Source organism: Penaeus chinensis, chromosome 7 (assembly GCF_019202785.1).
Source record: "Penaeus chinensis breed Huanghai No. 1 chromosome 7, ASM1920278v2, whole genome shotgun sequence".
NCBI classification, from domain to species: Eukaryota; Metazoa; Arthropoda; class Malacostraca; order Decapoda; family Penaeidae; genus Penaeus; species Penaeus chinensis.
The window spans coordinates 36,003,097-36,015,596 of record NC_061825.1 but is presented as its reverse complement, the minus strand read 5'-3'; the positions used below and the strand labels follow the sequence as shown (position 1 = coordinate 36,015,596).

The following is a 12,500-nucleotide window of genomic DNA, read 5'->3' as shown; positions in this document are numbered from 1 at the left end:
GGTCTTCCTCCGACTTTCGGCCGCTGCCCGTGGTGTGTCAGCCCCGCGGTCCCGTTGGTGGTCTGCCCGCGTCCCACCCCCCCTACCCGGGTGGGGTGCCTCCTCCGACGGCGTCCCTCTTCCCCTGTGTTCGCGTCCCCCCCCCCCCCCCGCCTCCTACTGTTCTCCGGTCCGTGGGGCGTCCTCCTACTGCGTCCCTGAGTCCTTTGTGTTTCGGCCGGCCGACGGTGGCCGCGTGACCGGGGTCGGTCCGCCGACCGTGCAGTCCGCTGTGCCTGTGGCGCCCCTACTTCGAGCCGCGTCCTTTGTCGGCCGCCTGACGTCGGCCCGCGGCCTTGTGCGGCCGCCGACTGGCCGTGCGGCCGCCGTTTCTGTCCGCATCCGAGACGGCTGCCCGCTGCCTGTGGGTCTGTCCGCCTATGTGCTGCGGCCGTCGTCCCTGTGGGCTGTCCTCCCCCACGGCTTGCCCTCGGCCCTGTGTTGTCTGCCGCATACTGTTGTCTTCCTCGGCCCGTGTGTCGGCCGCAGACTGCGGCCGCGGCCTGGTGCTTCCTCCGACGTCCTTCCGTCGTCCGTTGGGCTGCCGCCGACGTCTTGCTCTCCCTCTTCCGGTTTTCTGCCCTCCAGACGGTCGTCCTCTTCCTTTGTCGTCCAGCCACGGCTGCCGCGTCCTGGTGTCTTCCGCCGACTGCCGGCCTCGGCCGTTGTGTGCTGCCCATACGGCCGGCCGCTTCCTTGTCTTCTTCCCCATCAGCTCCCTGTTCCACACCATTCGCCGCCGGCGCCGGCGTTGGCGCCTACCCGCTCCCCTCCTCGCCTGCGTCGATTCCGACCCCGCTCCTGCACCGGCTCCGTGCGCCGACGCCCCCCTCCGCCCGCCCCCGCGCCGGCCCCGCACCACCATTCTCTCTCCCCAGACCCCCCGCCACCCCCACAATACCCGCCATCACCCCAATGACCCAATCCCCAATCTCCCAATCCCCACTCCACCTCTTCCTCCAACTAACGCACCGTCATCCTCTCTATCCCCCATCCCTCCTCCCACTTATCTCAGCACCCTCTAAACCCTCTCCTTAACAATCTCATAAGTCCTCTAATCTCCATTCCGAATCTATAGGAATCCTTTGCATCTACAACCCATCATATCCCCAATTGCCAATTCCTCCCTCACTTCCCCAATATCCTTCAATCCCTCTAATGTCTTTAATTATTATATCCTCACTTTTTCATATCCCCCACACCCTCCTTTATATCCCTCCCCTTCTCTTCAATCGCCACCCACCCCAACCACCTACCCCGCCCTCCATCCATCCACCCACCAACCCTTCCCTCCCTCCCTCCCATCCACCCCTCCCTCCCACCATTCCACCCACCTCCCCTCCCCCCCACCCTCCATCCATCCCCACCGCCCACCTACCCTCCTTTCCTTCCTCCCCTCCCACCCACCTGCCCTCCTTTCCATCCCACACCATCCACCCTCCTTCCACCCCTACCAACCCTCCTTTCCCTTCCCTCGCCTTTTCCGATCCTCCTCCCCAATACCTTCTATGGCAGATAATTCTCGACGTAGGGCTTGAGGGCAGGGAGCATGAGCAGGGCGTCAGCTGTAGGGCGGCGGTCGGGGTTGGTCCTCAGCATGACGGTGGTCAGGTCCTGCACCAAGCTTGTGTAGGCGCTGCAGGAAGGGGAAGGCGGTGGTGGGAGGGAGTGGAGGTGGAAGTGGGAGGGGCAAAGTGGGGCTCGGGGGGAGTGACAGGGGACGTGCCAGGGGAGGGGGGAAGGGGGAAAGTGAAAGGGGACGGAGGGGCGGTGCCCCCCCCCCCCAACGCGGACACACGGGGGCAGCGCCTGGTCGCGGACATGCTCGTCATCGGCGCGGGAACACTGGTGGCCGAGGGCCGCGCGGAGGAGGACTGGGGGGCCCGGTACGGGACGGGCCTGCCTAAGGGCGTGGTTGGCCCGGACAAGTGTGATCCGTGTAGTGAGGGAACCCCCGCGGCACGGGCCGCGTGTATTTTCCCGGGGCCTCGTGGGCTGGGGCATGGTGCCTCGGTGCGTGTGCATTGGGCACACTCACGCCAACGGGCGCACCTGGCACTACCCAGTGCGCGCTGGCCCAGTTGCGCACGTGGTGTGGGATGGGCTCCTCGGCGGTCCCATGGCGCGCCCGGGCGCACGCGCGTCTTAGGAGTACCCGGGTAGGCCCTCTCGGCCGCGCCGCCAACCCCACCCCGCAACACCAGCCCGAGTCGCGGCCGCGACGCCCCGCCGACGGCCCCCTGCCACCGACCCACGCAACACCTTCATTTCTTACAATCCCCAAAAGTCCCCATCAAAAGGACACCCCATCACTTCCCCAATCCAACGACACATATCCTCCACCCCCTCCTGCCACTCCCCTGGCCCCTATCACCACCCACAACCGAGCAAACTTTGTACACAATACCTTCATGAAGAACTACTCATATTCATCAAACGACACACAAAAAATCTACACCAAAATCAATTCCAATTTTTGTAATTACGAGGCCTTGTCAATGATATAGTACACTACACTTTCTCACAGTTGTGCGATACTAACGAAAACACGGACACAATAAAAAGTACCACAAATAATTCAGTCCCAAAAAAACAAAAGCAAACAAACAAACAAACGACGCTACGGCCCATGATTCCCCGCATAGCACTTGAAGACAAATATCCTCGACGCAAAACAAAAAACATCAATAGAAACAAAAAAAAAAATACCACCTAAACAAAAGAAGAAGAAATAAAACCACAACAAAAAAAGAGGAAAAAACAAGAAAAAAAAGGAAAGAGATAGAGAGAGAGAAGAGAGAGAAAACCAACTCACGAGGGCAGCGGCAACACGACCCCGCGAAGGATCTTGAGGATGAGATCTTCGAACGTGTCCGCGTCGAAGGGGTGCTTGAGGGCGCACAGCTCGTACAGGACGCAGCCCACCGCCCACAGGTCGGACTTGTGGTTGTAGGGGCGTCTGGGGGTGGGGGGGGGGGATGGGGGTGGGGAGAGAGGGATGGTGAAAATGTACGATTACATGTAGATAACGGGGGGGAAAGAAGGAGAAAAAAGAAAAAGAGAGAGAGAGAGAGGGAAAGAGAGAGAGAGAGAGAAAAGAAAGAAAGAGAGAGAGAGAGAGAGAGAGAGAGAGAGAGAGAGAGAGAGAGAGAGAGAGAGAGAGAGAAAGGGAAAGAGAAAGAGAGAGAGAGAGAGAGAGAGAGAGAGAGAGAGAGAGAGAGAGAAAGGGAAAGAGAAAGAGAGAGAGAGAGAGAGAGAGAGAGAGAGAGAGAGAGAGAGAGAGAGAGAGAGAGAGAGAGAGAGAGAGAAAGGGAAAGGGAAAGGGAAAGAGAAAGAGAAAGAGAGAGAGAGAGAAAGGAAAAGAGAAAGAGAAAGAGAGAGAGAAAGGGAAAGAGAAAGAGAAAGAGAGAGAGAAAGGGAAAGAGAAAGAGAGAGAGAAAGGGAAAGAGAAAGAGAGAGAGAGAAAGAGAAAGAGAAAGAGAAAGAGAGAGAGAGAGAAAGGAAAAGAAAGAAAGAAAGAAAGAAAGAAAAGTGTTGCTTGGAAAATCTCGACACGAAATAAATTGTTGCGTGAGAAATCTTGGGGAAATGTTGCAAGATGTGGAAAAAATAATATTGTAATAAAAAAGTGTTCCTAGAAAAACAAAGACTAATTCAATTATGATAACTTTCACGATATCAACAATAGCAATGATGATGATACTACTACTATTACTAGTAACGCATAAGAACAACTACAATAATAATTATAACAAATGATGACGATATTAATAAAAACATAACAAGTACAGTAATATAATAATGAAATTAATAACAATATAATTAGCAATAATAAGAGAAAATGATGCGACAACGATGATAATAAAGATCATGATAATGATAATGATGATAAAGATTATGATAATGATAATGATGATAATAAAGATCATAATAATGATAATGATAGTGATAATAATGCTAACAATAATAAAGATAATAACAATGAATATTCCGCTAAGCCAAGCGCGTAATAATTTTCCAGAACAGGTTGAAACGTGTATTTTGCCAGAGCACCATTTAAACTTAAAACTTAAACGCACAATTCATGTTAATAAATCCAGCTAGAACACATGTGAGCAACGTGCATATATTTTTTTTCTTCCTTTCTTTCTTTTATTTATAATTAGTTGAATTTATTTTAGCGGGAATGGGTCTACGTGTTTTTGTTTTTTGTTGTTCTTCGTTTTCTTTGCTTCCGTTTTCTGTTGAAGTAATATGGCGAGTGTACAAAAAAAAAAAAAAAAAAAAAATAATGATAAAAAAAAATACTAATTTTGCATACATGGACTAGCAGCCTTAAATGTGTGAATTTCTAATAAATACAACCATTTTCATGTATGTTATACTTGAATATGTTTACGAGCTTTACGTCAGTCTATCCACAGAGATTTAAATATAATTAATAAAACGATTTTCGAGAAAGAGAACGGGTGAGTAATAACACTGCCTTTTACGCGTCTTTGATTTTTTTTTTTTTTTTTTTTTTTTTTTTTTTAAGCTTCTCCGGTGAGTCTCATTCAGGAATTCTCAAGAAGTGTCTGGAATGTGTCACAATTCTGCATCAACTGTGTCAAACGTGTCAGGAGCATGACAGTCTCATACCAAAAGTAAAAAATAAAGGAGTATCAGAACGTGACAAAACTGTCATGGAAGCCTGTCATACAAATAATGATGAAACACGAAGTTCATTTTATTTTATTTTATTTTATCATTATTTATTTGTTTGTTTGTTTTAACTTCATTCAAATACCATAGAACAAGACTTTCGGAAATATGTCAAAACAATATCTAGTGATAATGGTGATGATGATGGTGATGATGATGGTGATGATGATGGTGATGATGATGGTGATGATGATGGTGATGATGATGATGGTGATGATGATGATGATGATGATGAAAATAAACAAAAATAACAGTAACAGTAATAAATATAATCGTCACAATAAAAACTACAACTACAGCTTAAATGTTCATCAAATGTATCGAAAACATTGTCCCTCGCCCACAAAAAAATGCCAAAAACGAAGAAAAATAAAAAAAGGAAAAACTCTCACAGAGACATATCTATCAATCCATCTGTCTATCGAACTACCTACGCGTCTCTCCGTCCATCTACCCCCCCCCCCCTTTCCTACATCCCTACCCGTCTGCCCATCCATCTACCTCCCCCCCCCCCATCTATCCATCTAACAGTCCATTCATCCATCTGCCTCCCCCCCTCTCCCTCTGTCTATATACCGATCTATCAATATACGTATCTATCTATATACCCTTTCTATTTATATAACTAATTATCCATCCATCTATCTATCTCCCTCCCTCTCCCCAACCCCCAATACTGGCAGATCTTCGGGGACAAGTAATAGGGGAACCCGATGGCCCTATCTATCTATCTATCTATCTATCTACCGCTCTCCCTACTTCCTCTTCAATGACGAGATCAGGGAGGTCAACCACAGGGTGAACATGTGCCGAAAACTATTCCGAAGACAAAGAACCCCTGACAACTTATCCCTCCTAAGGGAAGCTGTCACGGATGCCAAGGAAACTGCCAACAGAGTCAGGCAGGAAAAGTGGCTGGAATGGTGTGAGTCCTTCGACCACCAAACCACCCTTTCAGAGCTGTGGCAACGGGTCAAGCGAGCTACCGGCCGCTCAGCCCCGAGGTGCACCCATCACGACCCCCAAGCAGAGGCTAACAGACTGGCGCACGAGTTCTCTGCGAGAACGAGCAGCAACAGTCTGCCAGCTGAGCTAAGGGCAAGACAAGAGCGTCTACAGCCAGACAGACACGCTCAGATCAGAGAAAGGGCAGCCGAACCTGATAACTCAGACGTTATTTTTTCCCTGAGGGAACTAAGGAAAGCCTATAAAACCAGTTCCAACACAGCCCCGGGCTCTGATGGGATCTCGTACCCCATTATCTCCCACCTAGGACTAGCAGGTGAGCGTGCACTCTTGCAACTCATCAACAAGTCCTGGGAACTTCCACTCTACGCCAGAGTTGGAAGAGGGCTACCATAGTTCCCGTCCCAAAACCAAAGGAGCCGGGGAAGTACCGCCCCATCTCTCTGCTCAGCTGCCTGGCCAAGACGGCTGAGAGGATGGTACTAAACCGGCTTCAATGGAAAACGGGACCCCCGCACGAACACCTCCACGGGTTCACAAGGGGCATGGGCACAGCACACAGCATAGCCACGCTCTTAAGCACAATCAGCAAGGGCCCAGCTGTGGTGGTATTCCTTGACCTGGAGAAGGCTTTTGAACTGGCAAGTCCGCTTGCCATTCAGGAAAGCCTGATCCAGAAGGGAATCAGAGGAAAGCTCTTGGCTTGGATAGGTGACTACTTCAGGAACAGGACTGCCAATGTCAAATTCCAGGGTCACCTATCGCAGCACATGCCGCTCGAAAATGGAACGCCACAGGGTGGGGTTCTCAGTCCAGCCCTATTCAACACTTTAATGTCCTGCATCCTCAACATAAACCTCCCAGTGGGGTGCCAGATCATCTCATATGCAGACGATCTCGCTATCACCTCCACTGGACCACGCAGCCAGAATAAACCCCAGCGTTGTCTGGACCTCGTGTCAGAGGAGTGTTGTAGGACAGGACTAAAGATCTCTGCTGCCAAATCCAAAGCCATGGCTCTGAGACAGAGAGTTCGAGGCACAAGACTGAAAATCCAGGGAGTGGAATTAGAATGGGTCAAGGACTACCTATACCTTGGGGTAAGGATAGACCGGACCCTCTCCTTCCATAAGGAGGTCCAGTACCTAGTTGACCGAACCAAAGCAAGACTGTCCGTCATGAGAGCAATGACTGGGAGACGCATAGGGGCCAGACACAAAGTACTAAGATCATTCTATGTACATGCTGTCCGGCCCATTGTGGACTATGCCTCAGTCGCTCTAATTGCTGCAAAGAAAAAGCACACAGACAAATTAGAAACAGTCCAAAATGAAGCTGCCAGGATCATTCTGGGTGCCCCGAGGTGGACGACAGTCCTCAACCTCCTGATGGAGGCAAACCTTCTCCCCCTGGACTCACGAATCGATCTAATGGCAACACAATTCCTGTCAAAGGTCATCCAGGCTCCCAGGAACACAAGCCTAAGACAAAAATTAGTCAGATGCCTCGAACAAGACAACGAGCTCGTTGCAAACAACTCCTGGCTGTCTCATACAGCCAGGGTGTTGATACGCCATCAGCTCAAAGAACAGCTTCTTGCTAAGGGCATGGACTCCCCCCACCCCGACTTTGCCGAAGCCCCGCCGTGGGCACTAAGCCTGATAGAGTTCAACATATTGAGCCTGTCAATGAAAAAGAGCCTATACCCCATGCCTAGCCTAAAGGCAGAAGCCCACAGGGTCATTGCAGCCATCACTCCTCCGGGTAGTAGAACATACTACACGGATGGATCGGTCGATCCCTTGAGCCACACTGCAGGCGCCGGCTTTGCAGCTAGGGATGCCACTCGATCCATGAGGGTAACAGACAACGCCTCCTCGCTACAGGCAGAGGCAGTTGCAATCATGGGAGCCCTAGGCCACGCGTCCCTAAGGGAAGGACACGTGGTCATACACACAGACTCCAGGGCAGCCATTGACTGTCTTCAGCACAGCTCACCCACAGACAACATCTACCTACTGACCACGATTCTCACAATGGCACAGAGAATTCTTGTTCAGGGTAGAAGAATTATCATCAACTGGGTCCCAAGCCACATCGGCATCAGAGGGAACGAGCTTCCTGACAGACTAGCCGTCGCTGGCAGGGGTATGCCCCCAAATCCCATGACGATAAAACCGAGCCGAAAATTACTTATGGAGAAGTGTGCCTTGGTCGGTCGTACCTTCCTACGGCAACTCCACAGAGAGGAAACGAGAACCTCCCCCTCGGCCAGCTGGTACTCAGACGCCACAGGCTATGAACCACTGGCACTCTCTGAAGTAAGCAACAGAGGTACCGAAGTCATTCTTCACAGAATGCGCCTAAGTTACCACTGTGCATGGCAGATTATCCCAACAATCGAACGCGATGAATGGTGCTGCAAGCACTGCGGCGAGCCGAACGCCACACTAGTCCACTACCTAGAAAATTGTGACCATACACAATTCCTGAGACATGGACCGCCCACAACAGCCGCCGTGCTGGTAAAGAGGCTATGCGAAATGCTTACACCATGGCGGCAGGAGCGCTTGCTGGCAATCCCGCCGCCACGGTAAGCACCGAGTGTCAGACAACTCAATGAGATAGCCGTAAAAAGCTGACACAGGCCGGGCCATATCTAGAAGGCCCGGGCGAAACTAGAACTTCGCAAACCAAACCACCACCACCCTACTTCCTTCCCTCCCTCACTCTTACTATGATTATTATCATTATTTTTACCCTAATAATTGTCAAAATCATCATTGAAATCGAAAAAACGTCAATTTTGAGTAAGCTTCTCTCCCCCACCCTCCCTCTTTCCCTCCCCCCTCCCTCCCCCCCCTCCTCTAACAAACAGCCTCACCTCTGACAGATCTCCGGAGAGAGATAATAAGGGGTTCCGATGGCCGTTGTAGCGAGGTCCTGTTTGTCCCTGAGGAAGCGGGCGATGCCGAAATCCCCGACTTTCACCAGGTTCGTCTTCGTCAGGAATATGTTCTGCGTCTTCAGGTCTTTTTGAGGGGGGAGGGGAGGGGGGGAAGGGTGGGGAGTGAGTGGAGGGGTGGGGGGAAGGAGGGGGAGTGGGAGGAGGGGAGGGGAGGGGGGAAGGAGGGGGAGCGGGGGGAGGGGAGGGGAGTGAGGGGAGGGGGGATGGGTGGGGAGTGAGGAGAGGGGAGTGGTGAAGGGTGGGGGTGCGGGGAGGGGAGGGGTGAAGGGTGGGGTGTGGGGGAGGAGAGGGAGGGGGGAAGGGTGGGGAGTGAGGGGGAAAGGTGGGGGTGAGGAGAGGATGGAAGTGGGGGCATGAGGGTGGGGAGAAAGGAGAGATGGAAGGAATCGGGAATTGGGGGAGACAGGGAGAAGATTGGTAAGTTGCCGAAGAACCTATCAAAATTGGCTGACTATGTAGAGAGCTATCAGTTTAACATTAGTTCTACATGCCTGAAGGACTGTGTTATTGCACCTGTATTATCCACATATCTAATCGGTAAAAGGAAACTTTTATGTCATTAATTATATTAAAAACAAGACCGATGTCTACAACAAGTTTATATATAATCCATAAGTGCTATTCTCTGGGCGGTGCGTTCTGATTTGAAGCAGTTTTTGTGCAAAAAAGTTAGTAATAGGTAAGGGTAAGATTATGTGATCTGGGCGCACAGTTTGCCGTGGTGATGCGAAATGGTTTTGCCTCTCAAACTGCATCACATATTTACTGTAGTGTGTACTGATATGCTATGCGTAGACTGGTTGGTGTAACCTATAGACTTTATAGGGTTTGCTTATATCCGCTGTCCTTGCAGTGCTGTCAGATGGCACCATGTCCGTTTTTCTTCAGCTCTTCAGTGGTCTATACCCGACCCTGAAGCTCGAAGACAGGACAGCACGTTTTTTTTTTTTTTTTTTTTTTTTTTTTTTTTAGAGATAATGGTACTGTATAGTATGGTTCTCCATGGGAAAATGCTATTTTGGTTAACTGAGCAACCTTGTCGTAGGTTGATATTCTTATATAAGGGGATATCCAGTATAATGACACTTGTATACCCTAGAAATTTCTAGCTACCATGTTTTCTTAATTAAATGCAGTGAGTCTATAAACTGCACCCTGCGCATTCACAGCTTGTTTGGGGAGAACGTAGTTTCGTGGACATGCACGTGCCTTATGTCCCCATAATGAGAAGTTGAAGCAAGTAGGTTCAGATATTTGAAGACGGGACGTGAAGGGTGCTATGCCTTCGACCATTTGGATGGTTTTGGGGATTGCCTTCCACTCGCATGACCTTCGGAGTCATTATTCCACTCTTTCATCCATCTAGAAAATATGTCACGTTCGTTGCACGCTGTCGCTTTCCTCTACTCCGATTTCCTTTGGGACATCGTACACTATTTCAAGCACTTCTTCACCTGCACCGACTATTGTTAAGAGGACAAGATTGTTTTCCTTTTTGCACCTTACATAAACGTTGTTCTTTCGAAATTTATCTCTAGCGATCCTTTCGTCTTGTCTTACGGATCCATTTTTAAGGCCTGGGATATCCAGTGATATTTGTCACCGTGTGCGCAAAGCGTCGTGTCCGTCTTAAAGTGAAGGTGTCAAGGAGGGGTATTTTTCATAGAAGCAGGTAACTCCTTCTTTGTTTTTTTCTCCATTCTCTCCGGGGCGCTATCGATATTTTCCTCATGAATAACACCATCTCTGCCGTCAGTTTCCAAGGACTGGTAGTGGCCATTGTCTCAGTGGACGGCGAGGGGATTTTCCAGGTACACAGGGGAGTGTCTGTTCTATGTAAATAAACAGTCACACACGGGTCACCTACGAAGCCTCACAGCATATGAATTTTTTTTTTATTCCTTTCGCTTTTATGGTTTATATTTTGTATCCCTTTCAAGTTGAATAATTATAACCAAAGGGAAAAATAAAATGGAAAGTACTAACAAGACTAAGAAGGAAAGGAGAGAAGAGGAAACGAAAGAGGAATGAAACAAAATAGTAGCGTGAGACAATAAGAGTAAAAGAAAACAAGAAAAAAGAAGAAGAAATGACCCCCCCCCCCCCAAAAAAAAAAAAAAAAAAAAAAAAAAAAAAAAAAAAAAAATACCTCGATGTAGGATGTTGTTCCTGTGCAGATACTGAACGGCGAAGATCACTTGAACGAACCAGTGCAAGATGGATTCCTCGGTGATGTAAATTCCCTTCTTGCGCGCCTCCTTCACCCGCACGGACAAGTCTCCTGTGGGAGGGAGGGAAGGAGGGAAGTATATATACATATATACATATATACATACATATATATACATACATATATATATACATACATATATATACATACATATACATACATATATATATATATATATATATATACATACATATATACATATACATACATATATATACACATATATATACATATACATATATATACATACATATACATATACATATATATACATACATATACATACATATATATATATACATATATATACATATACATATATATACATACATATATATATACATACATATATATACATACATATATATATACATACATATATATACATACATATATATATACATACATATATATACATACATATATATATATATATATATATATATATACATATACATACATATATATACACATATACATACATATATATATATACACATATACATACATATATATATACACATATATATATACATATACAAACATATATATATATACATACATATATATATATACATACATATATATATATACATACATATATATACATACATATATATATACATACATATATATATACATACATATATATATACATACATATATATATACATACATATATATATATATACATACATATATATATACATATACATATATATACATATATATACATATACATATATATACATATATATGTACATATACATATATATACATATATATGTACATATACATATATATACATATATATGTACATATACATATATATACATATATATGTACATATACATATATATACATATATATGTACATATACATATATATACATATATATGTACATATACATATATATACATATATATGTACATATACATATATATACATATATATGTACATATACATATATATACATATATATGTACATATACATATATATACATATATATGTACATATACATATATATACATATATATGTACATATACATATATATACATATATATGTACATATACATATATATACATATATGTACATATACATATATATACATATATATGTACATATACATATATTTACATATATATGTACATATACATATATATACATATATATGTACATATACATATATATACATATATATGTACATATACATATATATATATATATACATATACATATATATACATATATATGTACATATACATATATATACATATATATGTACATATACATATATATATACATATATATGTACATATACATATATATATATATACACACATACATATATATACATATATATATATACATATACATACATATATATTTACATATACATATATATATATATATACATATACATATATATATACACATATATAAATATACATATATATACATATATATTTACATATATATACATATATTAATATATACATATACATATAAATATATACATATATATACACATATATACACATATATATACACATATATATACATATATATATATATATATATATATACATA

General features: G+C 45.2%; 1 protein-coding gene across 1 annotated transcript in view; it reads right to left on the bottom strand.

The window, feature by feature from the left end:
* Window positions 1–1,545: 1,545 nt before the first annotated feature.
* Window positions 1,546–12,500, bottom strand: part of LOC125027616 (serine/threonine-protein kinase Nek3-like) — an 18,360-nt gene continuing 7,405 nt past the window's right edge. Inside the window, exons 4-7 of the mRNA XM_047616738.1 lie at window positions 10,827–10,958; window positions 8,594–8,741; window positions 2,855–2,998; window positions 1,546–1,675 (exon numbers count right to left, since the gene is read on the bottom strand). Coding sequence (XP_047472694.1) covers window positions 1,546–1,675; window positions 2,855–2,998; window positions 8,594–8,741; window positions 10,827–10,958 — 554 coding nt within the window. The remainder of the gene's footprint in view (window positions 1,676–2,854; window positions 2,999–8,593; window positions 8,742–10,826; window positions 10,959–12,500) is intronic.